We start from the raw sequence: 22,574 nt of genomic DNA, 5'->3' as shown, positions 1-22,574 counted from the left end.
GCTGAGACCTAATAAAGATTTGTGATGATATTTCTGTACAAAAATTAGAAGCGTCAAAGAACAGTTAAAAGTCTGAAAGCAACTTTTAAAGAATATGAGGACACTAATCAAAGAAAGTGACCACGCCCTTTTTACAGCGAGCTCGAACACATTCTGGGTGATGAGCCCAGCAGTTAGTCATCGCCTCTGTGATGCTGGTGAGGACGAAACTGAAAGCTCCGGATGCGACTGGTGTCCGTTCATAGTCATGATTGTTTACCTATGGATGACCCACGTGAAGCAACGTGGTGCGCTGTTCTTTTGCGCATGCGGGTCGGTTTAGGAGCTGATCTGTTCAGACTGATGTCGCATACAGATCACACGTAAAAGATTTTGTGAACAGCCAAACAAAATAATCTGATTTATTGAGAAAATCAGATTTGGGCCACTTTTACCTGCTGTGTGAACATAGCCTTAGCTTCCATGTCGCAGAGTGGACATGGCAGAGTCACGTGACCACACGCGCGGTAATACGTTTTTAAAGGAACAGTACATGAACACATGGGGAACGGATTAACAGAATAAAAAAAATCTAAACTAATCGACATGGGCAAAGTTACGTCGGTTAGACGTTACAGTGAGAAAAGGCTGTCTAGCAAACAGGCTGGTAACGTGTAAGAACAGATGGTAGAAAGACATACAGAGACACAAATAAAACGAGAAACTGCAAGTGAAGAACATAATATATGCTGCATGGCCCGAAATAGTAGCTCCGTTGTTCATGTAATCCTTAAGGGCTTGGACAAAGCTGGGAAAATCTGACTGCTGAATTTACATCCTCCCTGATTGACAGGAGGAATAAAAAAGTTAACAGTACGTTTGTACTTATAGATTTTTCTGAGTGCTCATTTCAAATCAGGACCATCAGAACTCTTTAGCCCTGGTCATTTAGTGTTACAAAGCCATGATTCTGAGCACACTACACCAAACGGCAACCACTCTAAATATCAAATGGCACAGAAAATCATCTCTTATATCACATAAAGAAATGTTCAAATATTTAACTGTGCCTAAGACATATTAGGTTGACATATTTCAGTCCAATAATTAAAAAAAAACAAAAAAACAAAAAAAAACAGATTTTGTTGTCTTTGAACTATATGCCAAAACTCACTTTAGCCCGTCGGTCTCTCAGGGCCTGTCTTGCAGCTTTCTCACTGTCACCCCCTGCTGTCAGCCAGGCCTGCTTGGCCTCAGCTCTGGATAAAGGCACAGTGCCGCTCTTTAGGCCCTCCAGGCCGCTGTCCTCGCCAGCGCAGTTGAACAGTGTGGAGTGCAGTGGTTTGGGGCTGTGCTGGAAAGAGGCAGCTATGGCACAGATTTCATCTAGTCTATGGGGAAGCTCAGTTTTCACCCAGTCACAGGGCGTTCCACTAAGGCTGCTGCTGCCTGAAACCCGCAGGCTCGTGTACACCTCCTCTGGGCTCACACCTTTCATTTCTCCCTCCTGAGGAAGACGAAGAGATTGGAAAACAGGCCAGTAATAAATTAACAAACAGTAACAATAAAGAAATAAACAATCAAATGCGTAACTTAAAGTGCAAGACTGAATTAAAGTGATAAAATAAACAACACATAATGGCATCTTAAAATGATGAAAAATTAATTTTCTCATTAGCAAAGGTAATGCTTTGTGTCTGAAGTCTGCTTCTTTAGTTTTACACTGAAGCTCTGAGGCTAATGTAGCTAACAAGCTTACAGCCTTAATCATCACGCACCTACACCAAAGCACTGAACATGTCTTGGTTGATCAACTACATTCGAAATAAGAGGAAACTTGTGCACATTCGATTTTTTTGCCAAACTGTCAAAAATAATAAAAAAATAAATAAATAAAAATAATAGTTTTTGATGTTGTACATAAATGCTATAATAATTTCAAAATATACTATTTACTCCCCAGTCCTATATGGAAACTAAGTTGCTAAAAGAGCTTGTTTTTAATTTACTGTTTTTGTGATTTTACATAACTCATTTGCATTTATCTGCCTATTCAGCCTACAGCAGTTTAGCTCTGCCTATTCATGATGAAGCTATAAGGAGGATTACAGCCTGGACAGCTTTTTGAATGAGGTGCAATAAAGGGCAGCCAATCAGAATAGAGCTCATTAACATATATAAGTCTTAAAGTCACAGTAACAAAAGCAGTCTGTTTAAATCTATGACATAATGAGAGGTTGGAAATGCTCATTTACAAAAAAAAAAAAAAGGTTTTTTAGGTATGTAAAACCACAAGAATGTTATAAGTGTACATCAGGAGGAAAAAATAATAAATAATGCACAATATGGACAATTTAAAGTGAAGCAAATTCATACTCGGATCAGCTGAATTAGTTTAAGCCCCTCCTCTCGCATTAATCTTTGTCTCTTTAAATCCGGGTCCTCTGTGGGTGTGAGTTTGGGTCTGATGGACAGTGGTGTGATGTCCTTGACCGGGGAAGGTGGGAGGGGTTTGGAGGGTGAAGGGGCGGGGTCGGATCTCGCGAAGTCACACATTTCGCAGTGTGAGGACGGTGTGTGGTTGGCGTACGTGCAGAACTGACAGATCCACTGAAAGAAATCAAGAGAAATGCTCTGTTACTCACACTCATCAATGCCTCTTTATTAAGATTCCTATTTTAAAGTACTTTTATTGTTTTTTGTCAGTGGAAAAATGTAACATCAACACTTAAAGACTTTCACATCTCAATATTTTGTTTTACAGAGGCTTGATAAGTTGGAATAGAGAAAAAAGAACCAGCAGTACCTCATTTAAAACATGCTACCAAAAACTATGAATACAATGATTTTTATATAGTGTTTCACATTAGTGTGCTGAACTAAATCTAAATAAAAATCCAATCATAGTGAAACATGTAGTTGGTCAGCATTCTTTAAGTACTGATGATATTTACAATATGCTCAGAAAAAAACATTTTGCCCACCACTAATAATAAGCATAATCAATTCCTGCACAAACTCAATTAGGCTTTATATTTTGGTTAGTTGATTTCTTGATTCACAACAGAATGAAAAACACTACAAAAATGTCTACACAACAAAGCATTGCAATTGTTAGGGTGAAAAAGTATCAATACTTTATTATTTAATCATTAATATTTTTTAATTAGTAGCTTTTCCATTATTTTCTTACTCCACTTAACTCCAATGCTATGTTCATCTCTATAAATCGCTCTGGATATGAACACATCTACTACAGCATGACTTTAAAACTGCTGAATCGTATTGTGAATCAAATATAGTAGGGTTTAAAAATTGGAGATCACGAGTGAGAATGCTTCCAATTTATATTCCTATCTAATTTAATACAACGTTTTTCCATTACAAATGAAGTCTGAAACAGAAAAAGTAAAGCCTATTTTGCATGTTCATTGTGTGGTCTATTTGTGTGTTAACTGCGTGGCCCATTTGTGCACTTACCTGACCGTCCAACACTGCTACAGTGGACGGGGTGGGTCGTGAAGGGGTGACTGGAGGACGTGTGGCCAGACGAGGGCGCTCACAGACCTCGCACAGAATACTGCTGCCGGCGTTCACCACTGTGCAGCTCTTACACTGCCACTCTGTGGGGCAGAGAGAGAAGAGCACAGCTTGTAAAATAACACATAATATGTCCATCAAACATGAATGAAAGCAATAAATGCAGCGTTCAAAGTGCCCCTGTGTGCACATAAGTGAACTTTTAGGCGCAGTAATGTGCTGGATTTAGGCTCCAGCTTCTGTGGTGGCGTGGGTTCAAATTACACCTCTGCCAAGTCACTATGTACTTGTTTGTATCAGTGCAATAAAGTAAAGGGCTATGCACCATTTTTGATGGACACCATGGTTCTAATACTGATGACGTTTTGGTTCCACCTTAACCAAAATACCACAGTTGATGCCTTTTGCTTTTGCTGTGTTCATTTGTTTGTTTATATTCACATTATAAACTGTATGAAACGGTAGAAAACAAACGGAAATGAAGAGTAAATGAACAACACATTGCTGACTGACCAGTTATGGTAGAGGGTTGCTGTGGTTCCTCGTGTACTGTGGGGCCAGCTGCAGCAGCCAGACGGGGGCGCTCACAGGTGTCACACAGCACCTGCTGCATTGAATTCACTGTAGTGCACGAACACTGCCACGTGGCCAGTGATGCGCTGTGTGGGACCATAAATAGGAAAGGAAGCAAACGCAGACATGAGAGATGAATAAAAGCTTTTCACAGTTAATCCTAAGGTTGTTTAGCCATAATATTATTCCCACCTGACCGTCTTTGATGGTCTAGAGGATGCCACCTGGACCCTGCTGTGCATGGCTCGTCCTGGGTGCGAGTGGTACAGTCGGTCACATTCTGAGCACAGGCGCTGGACACACGTGCTGCAGTGGGACGCCACTGGGAATATCCCACATATGCTGCAATTATCCGCAGAGACAGCTGGGGAAGCCATACTGAGAGTATGAATGATTACAGCACTGGCAACATCCAAACATCATTAAATCATTAACACCTTTCGCAATTACTGAACAAGGACAGGTCCCCACATGTGCACACATAAACACATTAACTAGACTGGGCATTTCCTGAATAAACTTCAGAAGAGCTGCACTAAAAGCATATATGGGCCTCATTTTATCAGGCCATCTACATCAGGCACATTATTTTGCACTATTCATGTGCTGCTGAATATTGCATCCCATTAGTGACCAAAGAAATACTTATTTTAACAGGAACAGACCAAATAAATAATGTAAGAGGTAACAGTTTTCCTCAGAACTTTCTAAAACAAACAGCTCAAACTGCAGCAATAGAGTTCTTGTAGAAAAGATCATGTGCCACAAAGCAGAGGCTGATTGCACAAAAATGGAGGCGAGTTATATGTGTTTACAAACGGAGGCGAGTTATTCAGCCAAGTGTTTACTGAGTTAAACTTTAGAAATGTGGAAAGCGACTGCAGTAAATGCTTATTCCAGGTTTGGGGGGTTTGTTTTAGCTTTCCAGTAATTTTGTGACGGTTCCCAACACTGAAGCGGACGTGGGAGCAAGCACTGTGATAGCGTACGAGTCTTTGTCAAATTTAAGACTATGTGGTTGTATTATACAACCTGTCATCTGTGACTTGGCCATGAAACTGTAATTAATCTCCTAAGAAAGAACGAAATAGCGAATGTTACACAGGTGTTTGTGGCCAGTTAGCTTAGCCCTTTGCTTCTTACCTGAGGCCATCTGAAAAGACCAGTTCTGCCTGATGTACAACAGACATGATTTTCACCCATTTTTCTGTTTGTGAGACCTGAAGTTATTTTTTTCTGATGTGCGAAATCTGATGCTGTGATATGTACATAAGATGCCTTTTTTGTACAGGCATGATGTCTGTCTGCCGTTCTGAGCACGATAACCAGCGCAGCTGCGTTTCTAGAACAATCTTATCCATGCTAGGTAAAATAAATGTGATATTACAGTGGGTTGTCACATCACCCAGCATGTTTAAAACTTCACTTATGTTTATGTGAGGGAGTACCAGCATCTTGCTGTGGTTTACATGAAATAATTCAATAGGTAAAACAATGTTTTTTAACCCATCAGTAAGTTAGTTTTAACCGTGAACGGGGACTGTTACCATGGTAACTCCGTTACCCGTTACCAGGCACAGGCCTACCGATACATCAATGCCGAGTCATGCCGAGTTGAAGTGGGTATTTTTACTGACAGTGGATTACAGTCTAATCAAAAAACACTGACTAATAAAATGCACATGGAATGTAATTTACACAGCCAATCAACAGTTTGGTGTAGAGATGCACCAATCATAATTTTTATTTCAGTTCTAATTGCTTTAAAGCTAAACTGACTGATGGCTTATTTTTGTCATCATTATTTTTTATTTATTTATTTTTTTTTTCGCAAAGCTTACACAGTGTGGGCGAAATGAATACATGAAACACACTGGAATACCTCCAGTACATTCTACTAGACTTTCTATTAGTTACATATATCTCTGTTTGCTACATTAATAATGTTATTTGCTGAAACTGACATTTTAAACTGTAAATGAAAAATCAGTTCCCTATTAAAAAAACACGAATGAAAGGCAACTGACTACTTAGCACAATGAGTTATGTATAACTCTGCTACATTTTCCTATAGGTGTGGCAGCACGATTCAAATACAGTTTGAGAAAAAGTCTGAACACCCCTGGTCAAACGTGCATGTTTTGTTGATTTTCTAAGTGAAAATAAGTTCTCTACTGGAACAAACTTAAATATGGCATTTTCTGCAACTTTTACTGCACAGCTTCTATATATTTGCTCACTTTAACATACTGGAACAAATAAAACAAAATATGAAATGTGCCATTAATTTTGCATTTTATATTTACTTTTTACTCTTTTTTATGTTTAATCTTTCCCAAAATGTTAAATTTAGCAAATCACCAGTAACTGCATGTTAAAATGTCCAGAAGAATGTTCTCTGTAGAGGATGTGTTCACTTATTTTCACTTAGAAAATCAACAAAACATGTCATTTAAATGGGGATGTATAAACATTTGCATAGGACTGTACCAGCCTCATGTTACAGATATACCAAAATAAAACGAATAAAATTGGCCAAATCCAATCAAGCATCCCTAAATACTAGCAGTGAATGACATAAAATCTTTTAATTCTCAATAGTGTTAACAGAATTCATATAGTTCCTGCCCTAGATGGGATATGTATTTTTTATACATATATATATATATATATATATATATTTAATAGCTACTAGGCTCAATGTAAAAGCCAGCCTGTGGCTCAACCTGTTTTGATGTAGTAGTAGTAAAGCTTAAGTAGTTAAACCTTAGATTACAACTAGGCTAAAACTGAACAGCTGGTGCAACTGGTTGCAGGTTAGCCAGGCATTGTGAAAGAGAGGAGCTGACCTGTTTGCTTGGGAGAGGTGAGGGAGGAGAGGGACAGCAGGCCTTTGGGTTGGGAGAGAGAGTTCATAGGCAGAGACAGTCTCTCCCAGGGTCTATCACTAGCTGGAGATACAGCTGCTGAATCTGTGCTGACTTCTTCGTCATCCTGCTGGGTCAGGACATAATGTATAAATGAGAACAGAAAATTGAGAGAAATTAATATAGACGCTATAAAGACAGCAAAACACAGGAACACAAAGAAATATTACCTTCCGAGTGAGGGAGGAGAGAATTCTCTCAAAGAACTCCGGGTGAGGATGAATGTCCTATAAAAAACACAACATGTCATAAAGACCTCACCACAATATTAAAAAAGAATCGATGATAAACACTTGAGATGGTGATTAGTTGAATTATTCCAATTCCTATTTAAATAGGGGGGTTCATCATTCAGGTTGAGGAACAGTTTCAAATTGTATGCATGAGGGTGCAATAGGCAAAGTTTTTTAAAGCTACACCTACTAAAAAAATACAGAGCACAGCTGAAAATTGTAGTGTTTAGAGACATTTTTCGAGAGAATGATAGCACATCTACAATGATGTAACATATCAAAAGCAAACAACACCAAGCAATAAGATGGATAACTATTTCGTTCATGTTCTCAGAGAGAATGTGCGATGCACGGCGGTGTAAGTATATCACATAAGGGCGTGCAAAACTATAGAAAAGGATGTAGTGGACGACGACGCCTTCTACTGAGGGACAGTGAGCCAAATCTAGCTCCAGTCATGGCAATTACATTCGTTTAAAATTGAGCTAGTAATCATAAATAACCTAAGAACATTAAAACAGAGAAATTTCAGTAGCCCCACATTACAAGTTCCATCAATTTATTCACAAATATATTTTAAGTAGAAAATGTTAAATATGGTTTCAGGTGGTTTACATCATATATATGCCTATGCCACTTATGAACCACGTGTGGATGAGTTAGACCTACAAAAAGTATTCACTCCCCATGGACAACTTCATGTTTTACTGTTTTAACACACTGAATTACAGTGGATTTGATTATGTTCTTTGTCAACTGACAAAGAGTTCAACGTCAAAGTGAAAACAAAGCAATCTACATTTATTACAGTTATTAAACACAAAACAATTGGTTGCATAATTATTTACCCCCCCCCTTTGGCAGTAATTACAGCTCTGAGTCTGTGCAGATCGTTCTCTGCACCGCTTTGCAAATCTAGACACTGCAATTTTTCCAATGAGCTGTTTCTCTAGTTGCATAGGGATGGTGAGTGAACATATTTTTAAAGTCGATCTAACTCTTTGTGGACAAAGAACGAGAAATACATTAATTTATTCAGTCATTCATTCATTCATCTTCTAAGCCGCTTATCCTCCTGGGTCGCGGGAGGAGCTGGAGCTTATCCCAGCGGTCATTGAGCGGAAGGCAGGAAACACCTTGGACAGGTCGCCAGTCCATCGTAGAGTTAAGTTAAGCAAATACTTTCATTTATAAGAATTTTTGTGTGCTTCACAATCATTACTTTTCATCAGATCACAACATCCAGTAGGGGAATTAAGGAAATTAATCCTACTAATTATTTGAAACCTGCAAAGCTGCACAGGCCCATCATTTTCGAATCATTTTAAACATTTACTCGACATCTAATTGTTTTATATTATTGAAAACGCTGATTTCAAACATCTGAACAGTAGTGTATTAGCAACCTTAACGAGCATGTCCAATTCCATGCGCAGACTCATGACCTCAAGGGTCACTGACGCCACCTTTGCGATGTCTGGCTCTATGACTTCATCTGGAAAGCTCAGGCCATCTGGCTGCTGATTGGTGTAACCATAAAGACACAGTACAGCTCGACCACCCTGGAAGAGAGCAACAATAATTATGTATGTTATAAAACTGTGGCTGAATAAATAAATAATCTAACTGTAGAAATAAAAACCCAGGTTGTTAACCCTGTGCTATATACAGGACCCTTTTCAAAAAGGTTCTAAACAGAACCACCTGCTTTCAAAAAGGTTCTATATACCATCTAGAACCATCTACAGCACAATACCTATCAATCTGAAGAAACTCCCAAGATGCAAAGAACCCTTTCATCATGCAAAGGGTTCTTTGAGTGTTCATGGTTCTATATAGAACCATTTTCTTTATTAAATAACCCTTAAATAAACCCCCTTTTTATGAGAGTATAGAACCATTTTATTCAGTAAAGAACCGTTGAAGAACCATAATTTGTGTATATTATTAAGTGTGTATATCAATCAATTTAAATACATGTAAACTGTCTGTGGTGCAGAATTTTTTATAATTTCTTTTCTCTTTATAGTTTATACCATGGTGCATGTTTGATATCACAAATATTCTTTATAGCATGAAGTCTAACTATGCTCAATTCAGATTGACTTGCAAGCCTCATAATGAAAAAGGTATAATACTATAATGCATATCATTAAACACCTAGCATATACACCAAATAAGTTATTGCTGCTGTGCCCTGAATTAAACCCAAATTTAGCAAACAAACCCAGGAACTGTCATCCTCCAATCCACTCCTAACTTTAAGCATAACTCACGTGAATGGCATCCACTGTGGCTCTGAACACCGGGTTGTTGTGTTTCACTGTGCGCCAGTACTTGGGTCTGTTCGAGCTGGTCAGGTTGGAGCCATATTTCTCCAAGATGTTGAGAGCTGTGGACAGCTTCTGCAAAGAGGCCATGGCCTGACAGCAGGAGAAAATGAAATACACTGTGAATGGTTACTTGAGCCTGGATTTCCTATGAATAGTTTCATCTGTATTGAACACACTACCTAGTAAGCAGGTAAGTAAGTAATGGGAGGGATTCCACATATATTCATAACAATCTACTGTACGGCTGTCACTGTCGTTCACATTTGCTATCGAATAATAATTCTGACGAGCCATTGAGTAATCAGAGATTTTCTTCTTTTTTTAAAGACCGTATAGTAAAAAATGAACAATAACAAACCATTTATAGCCAATCATAAATTCTAAAATGGTTTAAAATTCTCTAAAATGATAAGCAAGGAGTTAATTAATAAAAAAATAAACAAACACTTTGTAGCAGAGAGTTATATAAATGGGTGCATCCACTCCTGTTCCTTACAGTAAGACAGACCAACTGAAGAATTTAAAATATGCATTACGTGCCAGCTAATCATAACCATTGCTGATTCATCAAAAAAAAGCACATTTCAATCAATGGTTTTGTAACTGAGTAATAGTGACAGCCCCAAATGCTCTGCTCCGCACTGTTCATCTCACCTCTTTCCTGTTACTTCCACCACTGTTCTCGATCACCATGGCTTCAGCGGCAATGTGCCGGTACTTGGCTGACAGTGGGAGTGGGATGTTGGCCATGGCAGACACACCTGTCCTGACCTCCTGCGCAGAACCGGGCATGGATAAGCTCTTCTCTGCCTGGGTCCTCACTTCTTCCAACTGTGCCGACAGCATGGCCATCGCTTCAACATTAAAAGACAAAGCGAGACAGTTGCACATTATAATAATGAAAATTATTACAGAAGTGTGTTGATCTTAAGCACTGAGGTTACAGTGACTGGCAGAGACTTGATAGTTAACTTCCTAGCAATATAATATAGTAAAGGTAGTGAATGAGGATTATGAAAAGTCTCCAAAAGTTCAATGTCTATTTGTGACAAGTTTTGGTCATACAGCATCTTCCTCAGCCTAAATGTTGATGTTGTGTAGCATCTTATTATTATAAACTGCTATGTGTCACACCTCTCTCTTTCTGGACAAACAAAGGATCCAAACACATGCCCCCTGTAAAAGGAGTCCAAGTAGCTCTCATCTGATGTGTTCCATGGCTCTTTCCAAAAGTAGGGAGGCTCTGTTTTAGAAAGCTTTATCACATAAAACTGTGAAGGCCTTTGAAACTCAGGATGGTTTGTTATTTAGTAGAAGTAGCAGTAGTAGTACCAAAGCAAACCTCACATTTTGGTCTCGGGATGAGGCTAAAGTTGGCTTACTATTCACCAGCACAATTAAACGGTTGAGAGGTAAACAAAGTCTTACAGAGTGGTTTGGTGTGAAATGCTCTGTTCTAGAGAAACGAGCTGAGACAGAATTGCTCACGGTGGTAGTAATGGGAACCAGACGTCTGAAAAATGTAATGCCTTTAAAACCTCCCTGACAAAGGTATTACAAAAAATGGTTATGAATACACTGCCTAATTCCTGAGATACTGTTTTACGAATGAATTTGGCTTAAAACGTTTTGTAATACATTTACTTTAATACATTCATGGTGGAGGGGTACATGCAGGGTGTTATGGGGCAAAATAGTCCCCAAAGAAAACTTTTTTATCTTTTCTTCCAGATTTTTTGGTTAGTAAATAAAATGTCTATATTTGTGTTGTGGACATTGTGACCCCTGGTTCCTATCACCACCACTGTACAGAAATCAAGGCCTGTACATTTCAGAATTTTGGAAAAATGGTGGAATTTCGCCCTTAATTTATGACTATTTTACCATCATTAACATTACATATAAAACTCAGAAGGCACATGAAGGTGCACTGGTGGTTTTGGATAGTAAGTAAAATGGTTATATATGTGTTGTGGACATTGTGACCCCTGGCTCTTATCACCAGCACTGTAAAGAAATCAAGGTTTGTACGTAAGGCCTGAATTACTCAGGAATTTGGAAAAATGGTGAAATTTCCCTTTAAAGACAAAGAAAAATTTGAATAAGAAACTGAATTAATGGTTATTATCTGGTTATCTAGCTTCAATCTCCAGCTCTATTTAATATTGAATGACAACTAAATAATATTTTTAAGCCAACTCAGTTCAGTAGATTGGCAGATCAGTAGATTAGAAACACTAGCCCACATTGACCAAACTTCACAGAGTAAGAATGCTGATCTGCGGTCAGCTTACAGCTTTTACACAACAGTGAACAGAATTACACGAACTGGTGAAACTTGGTCTTAGATCAGTGCTCTCACTTTGAGATGCTTGACAAAAACGGGGCCCTTGACAGTCAATTCATTCGGTTCCGCATTCAGCCAGTAACGTTAGCAAGCAAGCAAGTAACTGAAACTGAAACTATCGACACTGCTGTTAAACAAATGTCACTAAGACATTTGGTTGAGACTAAAACTAAACTATTTTTACGGCTTCTCTTCAACAACTTTGGTTCAGATCAACACAGTGACAATTCAAAATACGTGAAATACTAACAGTTTAGCTTTCCTGAAGCACTAAACACTGTTAGAAAAGCCATAAAGGGCATCAAATGTTTAGCTACACGTTATTAACCTGCTTTTGTGGCTTACAGTGGTCAGAACAAAACAAAATACCCGAAATAAATAATAATAAACAACGTTAGCTTCAGCTACTGAATCCCTCGCACAACATTTCAGACATTTACTCAGATAGCTAACCTAGTTAGCTTAGCATAGCTGGCTAACTTTGCTACAGTCCACCTTTAGCTGCCAACATAGCTTCATTAACACACAGACAGACACTGACAGCTGTGAATACGGTAAGAAACACTACTAACAATGACATCTTAAACATTAAATAAATTATATGCTGTTGTTATTTAGAGAGATACTTACTGCCTCAATATAGCCAGCTAGCTTTTAGCTTGAATTCAGAACAAGTACGGTGGCCCGCACGGTCGAAGTGAACTAGTGTCGTTGTGGCGCCCTCCTCTGGAAATGGCCCGTAAACGTAAGCTTTGTGTTTTTATAAATAGGCGTTTCGGCTCAAAACCTGTATTTAATGTGTTATTGTCATGTGATGTAGTGTTCCGTAGCGCAGCGCTGCATCCTTTAGCCTCTTCGATGTGAGCGAATTCACTGTTGTGTGTCCCGTCAGTGGTTTCTCCCGTCAATGTCCTCGCACTACAATACCCAGCAGGCATCACGCAAACACCTCGTGGAACACCCATGATACAACAACCGGGAATCCCCTTTCAACAGAAAATCCACTTGTGTGTCACTGAAGTGTAGGCTAATACATACTGACGTCATATTTATCATATTTAGCCTACTGCTTCTTCTTTCTCGTTCCCATATAAGCATATAAAAGAGTTTGTTTTATATGTTATGTTATTTATATTATGGACTGACGACCTGTCCAGGGTGTATTCTGCCTTCCGCCCAGTGACAGCTGGGATAGGCTCCAGCACCCACAGCGACCCAGAAGGATAAGCGGTTTAGATGATATGTGTGTGTGTGTGTGTGTGTGTGTGTACTTAAGAAGTAGAATCAAAGGATACTTACATTAAGGTGAATGTCTTGAAGTGGTGATCCATATCATGTACAGCAGCGGTTAGTTTGAGGCCAAATTAGGTGCCCCAGTCTATTTATTTTATTTTATCTAATCATCTGTTTTTTATTTATTTATTTTATTTATTATTTTTTTTATTTATTTAAACTGCATACATCCCTTTTTGCCTAAGACCCTGTCATCTGCAAACAGAGATCTCCTCCATGTCTGGTTGCACTTGAGAGAACATACCTCTCATTATAATGGAAAGCAATGTTGACACTGTTTCAAGGCTCCCAAACAAAAAATCATTCGTCCAGTTGTACTTCAGTTCTTTTCTCACCACTGTAATTCAAGCTGTTCTTTTTCTTCCAGTACCAACCTTCTTCAACCACTTGTCCATTTATGTCCCTTCTTGGTTCCCAAATTGCGCTGAGGGCATTTCAGTCTTCACCGTTGTCACCTCTCAAGGCCAATGAGCAAAGCATGATTGTGTATTAAAAATAGAGTAAAAATCTTAGTGAAAAAATTATTGTACTCCTATTATTATTATTATTATTATTATTATTAACAAATAATAATGATATTAAATAATAAATGTGCGTCATTATACAGCAGCAACACCAACCATAACATTATTATTATTACGTTTATTATTTACACAATTATACAAATATTCAAATTTAAAAATAAATCTGAATCAAATTATATTTTTCATTTATGTATCTCCCCAAAATAAACTGTTAACTTTAAAGGAACACTTTTTGTTGATTGACAGTTTTGTATAGGGCTGGGCAATATGACAATACATCTCATTATTGTAAAAATTATGTCACAATACAAAATAATAAGCTTTTCTAAACATTTTGTGTATATTGTCAGTGCTTGTAGAACGCTGACCAACTGCATGTTTTATTATAAAGAGAGCAAAATTAGTCCAGTTCAGCTGGATTTAGTGCAACACGGTATGCAAGATACTGAATAAAAATCATTGAATTCACAGTTTTTGATAGCAATTTTTAAAATGTAGCACTACTAGTTTTTTTTTCCTGTTCCAGCTGATCAGATGTCTGAAAAAATACATTTCTTTAAGTATTGCAATATCATATTTTTGCCATATCGCACACCTCTACTTTTATTTTATTTAACTATTAAAATTTTCCCTCTCTTTATCTGTTGTTTTGCTGTTCAACACAGTTGCTTTTCGATGTTTTTGGTAGTATGTGACTTGTGTGTCTGCAAGCTGACTAAATATATAATAAAAAAAATAATAAATAATAATAATAATCAGATTTCCCATAAATGAATTCCAATAAATCCCAGTAGAAACAAAGTTAATTATCTAAAAAAAAGGGGAAAACATAGCCTAAGTTACTGTATGCAGCACAATTTTTGTTATGAGAAAAAAGAGACTTTTAAGTTATTTTTTTGCAACGTAGCACAGTCAGTCGGTATAGGGCTGCGTAGAAATTGTGCAAATAGGTCTCGCGACAGACTGCGTGAGGTCAACGCAGCCCGGCGTGAACAGGCGCGCTAATTAAAGTGAGCGCGCGCTTCTCGCAGCTAATTGAGGTTTTATGATGGAGCGCAGCTGCCGAGGCCGGACAGGCGAGCTGGCGCGGTGGACGTTATAAATGAGTTAGGTTGAGTGTGTTGGTCCAGAGTTTGTTACTCTTGCTTTGTTCACTTCTGTTTCCACTTTGAATCGTCACCTTTCACGTTTAAGGTCGGTGTTTTCATCTGCAAACATGCTGCGTTTGTGTCGTTGTTAACAGTGGCGTCGGTTCACTCTTTCACCTGCTTTGTGTTTTCCTTTGGTAGTATTGCGGTGTGTTTGGTATCCTGTGTAAAGGTTTCTGCCCCTTCACTGAAAATGGAAGGTCAGTGTGCTGTGGTCTAACTTTATGAAGAATGTGTTTAAAGAAGATGGTTCTGGGTTCTTTAGTAGAGGGGATGGTTCTGTTTGACAGTGAGGTTTATATAGAACCTTTTAATGCTTTAAGGCCTCTAACATGGTGAAATGGTTCTTGATAATGATGGAGAATGTGTTGTATATTCAGTATAGAACTTTTTTTGAAAAACGGCTCTTGACATTGTAACAGTAGAAGCACCCTTTTTGGAGCCATATTATAGAACCGTTGCGCTGGTCTGAGTGGATCAGACACAGCAGTGCTGCTGGAGTTTTTAAACACTGTGTCCACTCACTGTCCACTCTATTAGACACTCCTACCTTGTAGATGTGAAGTCAGAGACGATAGCTTATCTGCTGCTGCACAGTTTGTGTTGGTCATCCTCTAGTCCTTCATCAGTGGTCACAGGACGCTGTTGGCTGGATATTTTTGGTTGGTGGACTATTCTCAGTCCAGCAGCGACACAGGTGTTTAAACACTAACACACCACCACCACGTCAGTGTTACTGCAGTGCTGAGAATGATCCACCACCCAAATAGTACCTGCTCTGTGAGGGTCCATGGGGGTCCTGACCACTGAAGAACAGGGTAAAAGGGGGCTAACAAAGTATGCAGAGAAACAGATGGACTACAGTCTGTAACTGTAGAACTACAAAGTGCACCTATATAGTAAGTGGAGCTGATAAAATGGACCATGAGCGTAGAAACAAGGAGGTGGTCATAATGTTATGCCTGAGCGGTGTGTAGCACATGCTACATCAATCTGAAGAACCATTTCACCGTGCAAAGAGCCCTTTCAGCATGGAAATGGTTCTTTGAGTGTTTATGGTTCTATATAGAGCCTTTTGTCTTTTATTAAGAACTCTTTAAAGAACCATCATCTTTTTTGCAGAGTTGAGAGGAGAGTGGTACACAAACTGACAAGCAAAATGTAATTTTTATTTATTGATTGTTTTGGGTCCCTTTCCCTTACCAATGCAGTCTGTGAAATTACGCAGCAATCTAACAGCTAAAGCCTGTTTTTGTACCATAAAAGCAACTTTTTTTTTCATAATTGTTTTAATCGCACTGTTCAAGTTAAAAGATGTTCTCCAGTAGTATTTTAGTCACCCTCCTGGTTGTAATTTTATAAAACTATAGCTTACATTATCAATACTTTAATTAAGTGGGGACAATTAAGCTAATAAAACAGCTTGTGGACTGTCTGTAGATGAGACCAATCAGAGGCAGTTTAATCTCCATGTGTTGTGACATCGCAGCTACAACATACTGGTAGTCTGGCACACTACATTCAAACTTCAAGCCAGAAAAAGTGGATACTCTGGTGGTCTTGGCCAAAGAAATAGACCTGAACCTGATTTATATATAATAATCAGTTTAAATGTCAGATGTGATATTGATCAGAAAAATCACGATTAGATATTATCCCAAATTGTTCATCCCCGGTCTTAAACCATATAACCAGCTCACTACAACAAAATCACTGCGTTATGCCAGAGGGCGCCCACAAGCAGGTCTTCAATGAATGAATGGGGATAAATGGAACTAAAACAAAATAACTTAATTTCCTTCTTTCAGGTAGTAATTTGGGGAAGTGTGTGTGTGTGTGTGTGTATATATAAAAAGTGCTCATTGACCTCATGAACATGCTTAAGGCACTGTTAAAGTCCCATAATGAGCTGAAATTTCAGAATCTGCTACAGCTTTGATATTGCTCTTAATCTGTGTTGAAGACCAGTGCATTTGTGTGTATATATAAAAAGCATTAACTATTTCCAAATTTTCACAATAGCTTCATAGGCCTGCCTTTATTATGGGCTCTCAGGGGCAGAAATAAATTATTAGATGGCAGTTCTCCCTAGAAATTCTCTGGTAAAGCCTCCACATGGTGGAGTTAGTCATAATGCGATACTTTAAGTCCATATTTCACTGATGAATTCACATTTTTTGAATATTTTTATGCATGCATGCATTCATCAGATGTGTACAGGTTATGTAATACGTCTCATTTATTGTTCTGAAATTTGGGTCAACCACTTTGGTCAAAAATAAATGTGCCATATTTAGCAGAGACTCCTAACTAATCATACTTTTGTGCAACTTTTCTGAATCACTTGTTTACATTGATTATGCTGAACTTCTATCCCCTTCTAGCCACTATCCCCTCGGCCCAGTACAGTTTATTTGTGGCGGAGATGTGTAGGCTGTTTTTGTAAAAACAATTAATCTTGCTCAAATCCTTTTAGCCATTTAGCTTAAGTGTTGGGTTGTGCCTGCTCTCCTCTAATTTCTTGATCTTTGTCTCAATTACAAGATTTCTTTTTTGTGATATTACACACTGATGCATGTTTTGTCTTCTATCTTAGAAGTTAACAGTACCTCACAATCAACAGATGTTGAACAACCTCACCACCCAGTTAACCACAGCAGACCATTTTTCTATGTTCAACCACCATCTCAACCTTATTTCATGTATCAATGGCCTATGGATCCATTTGGACAATATGGCTTCCCAGGGCCAGGTAACAATAAGCCAGTCTTGTTTCTCAGTCTCACTTTGGTAGATGTGATCTTGTGATGAGAATACACAGACAACTTTTTAAACTTTTGTTGCTGGATTGCAGTGAAATCGGCTTTAAACATGGATACGGCACCTTTACGACCCGTGTGCAATCAATAACACAAGCAAAACTTATAACTTTTCCTTGTTAGAAATGAGATGTTTGATAAATTTTTGGTAAAATAGTCCATTCTCACACTTCCGCGTTCTAGCGACAGCCCTGGTGGCGTTTTCTACTGCAAGGAAAGTAGTGTCACTACTTTGCTTGCAGTAGACAATAAATTGCGGCTGTGCTTTTCCAGCCAACCAGAAACTTTCTCGCACTATCCCATGACGGGTTTGTGAATTGTTCCACTGTTTGGCAAGTGTTTGTCATGTTCTGACCATCAAGAGTAGTTTAAAACAGCATATATCGAATATGAAATTTTTTGTGATATTTTTTTTGGCCAATTTGCCCAGCTCTAGTAGTGACCATGTCTGGTCCCGTAGGACTACTTTCTCAGTTGTTGCCAAGTGATGCAGCGTTGTATTCATCTGATAGCGCTTTTCTTTTCCTCCTTAGTTTTCCCTCTTGGACGCCCCTTTATGGCTCCGTATCAATACATGCAGTACCCCGGTTACGTGGTTCCACATGCACCCATGCAGCCGACTGATTACAGAAGGGTAACACCCCTCTTTCCCTCCGTTGCCTCATATGACCTCCGCTTCCGTCAGCACTTCCAGCAGATGAGTGTGCATCGAGACACTACGTCCTCCGAAGCCCAGACAGAGCCTGGGGATCCAGTCAGCAAACTCGCAGACAGCTTGGATGGTCTCCAAGACAATGAAAAATCTGGAGCTGTCAAAGAATCCAATGTGATGCTTTCCTCAACTCCTGCCATAATCTGCTACACTCAAGAGGTGGAGAAGTTGAACTATGGAGATGCTAAGCCTGCTTCTGAGCTTGCTAAGGCAGAGCAAGATGAAGAGGTGAAGCCTGTGACTTTTTGTGATTCGGCCGTGTACGACGCAGAGTCAAGCCCGGGAGCGACTGGAAGAGTGTGCACTGTCAGGTGTGCTTCCTCTGGACAGCTCTTCCATCCATGAGGAGGGTCAGGGAATGGACGACCAGCTGAGAGATACGGAGATGGCATGCTTGCAAAGTGTGAAATCTGATGGAAATGATTCTGATGTTCTTGGCAATATGAAGAGTTTGAATTTAGCTGAGGGCCAAGACTCTGGAGCTTGCGTTTCTGAGATAAGTGAGAAGACTTATCCGTTTGAGGTAAAGGCCTCAGACCAAGGCAAGCAAGCAGGGAATTTGTCTCCCAAGTCTGTAGAGGTTGTGGAGCCTCCGGTGCAGACTGCTATGGACAATGACCTTCCGTATCAAATCCTCCGCTTGCCCTGCAATAAGACCACCACTGGCTTGGTGCTTCAGAAGGAGGTCAATCCCCTGGTGTATTTGGATACTGCAACTCCTCCGCTGCCTCCTAAACGACACTCCTTGGGCAATGCATACCCTTACAGCTATTACCCTCAAGTTGCCCAGGAGCGTCAAAGTGTCCTCAGCCCTTCCTTAGATGAGCTTTCTTCCAGGGACGAGATGTTCTCCACAGACATGGAAGATGAACTCATGGCCGGGCAAGTCTACATAGGTGGTGGCAAATTGGCTGAAACCAGTGCTGTTCCCACCCGTTCTGATGAGGAGCACAGAGATGATGCTTGCTCGGTTTGTGCCAAAACATGTGCTTGCTGTGGAGCAAGCCTACCGGACGAGGATGAAACGATCCTTGCTGAGCGCTTCAGCTATCTGGAGAAGGACGTAGCACAGGAGCTCTCCGATCAGGACTGTGAGTGTGAGCTAGAGGAACGTGGACAAGTCCCAGGCACCTGTGAATCTCAGACGTTAGTGTTGAGGCAGCAAGCTTCCAGGCCTGCACTGCCCCCTTGTGGTCGGCAGACTGCCAAGCACAAAACCAGGAAGGTGCAGGAGGGAGCAGAGTTGAGTGAGCAGGACCAGGGACATGGCAGAGGAGAATGTGGAGAGTTGCTCCATCCTCCTGCTAAAGCAGACAGGGTCAAGGGCAAAGGACAAAAGGGTGGCCAGTCCAGGTCTTTCTCAGGTAAGCAGTCTTTTGGGTTGATCAGTCTTGGTCTCGGGTACTTCATAGCTTGGTGGGTTCCACACTTGCCTCATTGGCTTTTCAGTGTTTCAGAGAGTAGTGATATTATTTTTTTTTCTTCAGAACATCAGTGCAGAGAAGGTCGACAAGGAGATGTATTGGATCAGGAAAGCTGGACCAGCTGCAGTGGCAAACAGAAGTCACGGTCCCATAGGCCAGCCAATGGGCTTCAAGAAAAAGGTGTTCTTTGCAGCAGTTCTTTCCCCACTTTTTTTAAAATGGTAATTAAGGTGCACTTGCCTGGTCCACTGTAGAACAATTTTCAGCTGGTCATTACTGCCATTTGTTTGTGCTCAGGTGGTCAGCATACGGTCAATTTATAGGTGTCAGTGTCTAGAAATAGTAAACCTTATTTACAGCTTCTGAATGGTGTAAGTTCAGTGCTACCTATGAAGAATATTTCCAAAGTGAAACTCATTAACAGATCCAGCCTGCTTTGGTTTATTTCTTGGTTATATTCCATTGGTTGTCATACTAAATATGCCATTCAAATTCAGAAATTTTCACCTGAAAGAACTCAACAGTTAAGTACACATACGGACACAAAGGCTTGCATAGTGGTGTTGCAGTAAAATGCAGCCTCCAAGTTCCTCTTCTCCATGCTCCTTCCCACCCCCCCCCGTTCACTTAATGTGAGTTTTTGCGGGGGGACTTCGGTCATGCTGACTTGTTACATCCATGTTGTAACAGGCTTGTTTTTTTGCTCAGTTTGTTCCCTCTCTAATGAGTCTATGTTCCCATTCACATCTGGCACCAGAATTTTTTCACGGTTGTCCCCAGACATTTTCATTAGGAGATCCTGTCTGGCCCTGTGAGGCTGGTTTGTCCCAAGTCTGGCAGGGGTGCTCAATCCTAGTCCTGGAGACCTGCCTCTCTGGAGAGTTAGGATTTAGCACACCTGGTTCTGCTAGTCAAATGCCCCTGGACGCCTTCATTACCTGGACCAGGTGTGTGTTTTAAATAGGACTGAGGCTACTCTCTGGGGGCGTGTTTGGTTTGACCTTCAGGGCCCGGACTGGGCACACCTGACTTGGGCTATAAGTGCAATAAAGCACAGAAGACTACATTGTACTAGATTTTGTGTGTTTGCCTGAAGTGCATTTTACAGTTGTAAACTGTATGGGTTGACCCTCTTAAACATATCAGAAGAACAAGTATCTCCTGGGATAGACCAGTGATGTTGCTGATTTTAGGAATATTACTTGTATGTAATGCCTTAATGTTACAGTAATGCAGCTAATGATAAATGTGTGTAATTTAACTTGTTACTTGTACACTTGGATGTTTATCACTTGCCATCATGACCATTGTTGTGACTTCCTTGTGGTCAACTGAGTTTACAAGTTCCTGAGGTCCATCCAAAGGCAGTTTTCTTTTTGCTTCAAGCTCAAAAGTCCCAGTTCTGAATGGACACATGTTAAGTTTGTCTTTGTCCCTGTACCTAAAGGGAGACCTGGACGACGAAGGTCTTACTGCAAGATGTTTGCTCAGCAGAGGCCCAAGAGAAATGAATACGATGACAATGATGAGGCTGAGTTTTCCCACTACCAAAGGGGCAGAGGTAAGCACTACATTTTTAGCACCAATTCTTGCTTATTGCACCCAACTGTTTACTGGATTATGTTTCTTTACCAGGATCTATGAAAAGAAGAGGCACAAGATACTAAAAGACTACAGTAATGCACTGCACTAATACTTGAATGTATTGCCTAATATTTAAATGCACTTATAGCACTGTGGAACACGTAAAAAAAAGCATGCTATTATAATAAATGAACACTGGTATTTTTGTGGGTTGTAACGGGTAATTTTGTACATCTTGCTGCACATGACTGCATTTCCAGAGCTCACACTGCTTAATTTTGAATGCCGTGCATTCATCCTTAGTCCTATCTGACAATGATGTCTCTGGACCATGTTTTGACATGTTCGCTCATGCCCAGGCTGTGGCTGGATCTGGGAGGTGTGGACCCAGCCTTTGCCGAGAGGGCTTTGCTTAGCTTTGTCAAGGCACTGTCCATTGAAACCATGCTCAGTTTTTCAAAACTCTGGGCACTGGAAATGCAGCAGGAATGTGATTTGCAGAAGACCAAAGAAGGAAGAAAAATAAGCGGGCGCTCTGGCCGAGCCTAGTCCAGACGCGTCTCTTTTTAATGTACAAACTGTTTTAAACATGCAGTGTAATGTTGACGTGCAGAAAACATGCATTTACTTGCACAGAGGTGTCATTAAAGTCTTTGCATTGCACTCAAGCCTGTGGTTCAATTCTTTATGGCTTTGGAAATTTGTCTGTTTCTGTGCTGGATTGGGACTGCCTCATGAGTTATTCTCACAAATGTTACCTTCTGAACTTGAGAGAAATCAGATGTCCCCAGCTTTTCACTTGAAAGCTGTTGCAGAATTTAATTTAAAGCTAATATTTGAAGTGGAAAAAAATAAATAAATATATATATATATATATCTTTTTGAATCTTGAGGCTTGTGACTGGCTTGCTCAGGATTCATTTGACCGTTTCCATCTTATAGCTGGCCATTCCCTTCCTCTTATCAACTGTTCCAAACATAATGGTCTTTTTCAATCGATTGGTTCTCCTAAGAATATTTCCAAAATAAGAGCTTCAGTCATCTGGGCTTCAAGTGAGGGATGATGCTTGACTTAGTAGAGCAACCATTTTTCTTTGCTGTCCAAGGTACTTGCAAGTCTTTGCCAACAAAAGCTCAA

General features: G+C 39.8%; 2 protein-coding genes across 3 annotated transcripts in view; one reads left to right on the top strand and one right to left on the bottom strand.

Moving 5' to 3' along the window:
* LOC118797116 (E3 ubiquitin-protein ligase RNF31) overlaps positions 1–12,855 on the bottom strand; it is a 37,017-nt gene extending 24,162 nt beyond the window's left edge. Inside the window, exons 1-11 of one of the 2 annotated variants that reach the window (XM_036556345.1) lie at positions 12,563–12,855; positions 10,240–10,439; positions 9,529–9,675; positions 8,659–8,814; positions 7,190–7,246; positions 6,942–7,089; positions 4,285–4,456; positions 4,033–4,178; positions 3,460–3,602; positions 2,356–2,589; positions 1,154–1,486 (exon numbers count right to left, since the gene is read on the bottom strand). In XM_036556345.1, coding sequence (XP_036412238.1) covers positions 1,154–1,486; positions 2,356–2,589; positions 3,460–3,602; positions 4,033–4,178; positions 4,285–4,456; positions 6,942–7,089; positions 7,190–7,246; positions 8,659–8,814; positions 9,529–9,675; positions 10,240–10,437 — 1,734 coding nt within the window. In that variant the 5' untranslated portion in view covers positions 10,438–10,439; positions 12,563–12,855. The remainder of the gene's footprint in view (positions 1–1,153; positions 1,487–2,355; positions 2,590–3,459; positions 3,603–4,032; positions 4,179–4,284; positions 4,457–6,941; positions 7,090–7,189; positions 7,247–8,658; positions 8,815–9,528; positions 9,676–10,239; positions 10,440–12,562) is intronic. The other variant, XM_036556346.1, reaches the window with a different exon arrangement.
* Positions 12,856–17,338: 4,483 nt separating this feature from the next.
* On the top strand, positions 17,339–21,941 carry buc (bucky ball). The gene is given in 6 exon segments (XM_036556861.1): positions 17,339–17,649; positions 18,250–18,713; positions 18,715–19,792; positions 19,916–20,032; positions 21,300–21,413; positions 21,488–21,941. Coding segments are annotated over 6 exon segments (1,986 nt in total). The 5' UTR covers positions 17,339–17,468; the 3' UTR covers positions 21,520–21,941.
* The last annotated feature ends 633 nt before the right edge of the window (positions 21,942–22,574 follow it).

The sequence above is a fragment of the Colossoma macropomum genome, unplaced genomic scaffold (genome assembly GCF_904425465.1).
Source record: "Colossoma macropomum unplaced genomic scaffold, Colossoma_macropomum, whole genome shotgun sequence".
NCBI classification, from domain to species: domain Eukaryota; kingdom Metazoa; phylum Chordata; class Actinopteri; order Characiformes; family Serrasalmidae; genus Colossoma; species Colossoma macropomum.
Note: the sequence above shows the minus strand (reverse complement) of the source record. Positions and strands in the feature narration are given on the sequence as shown.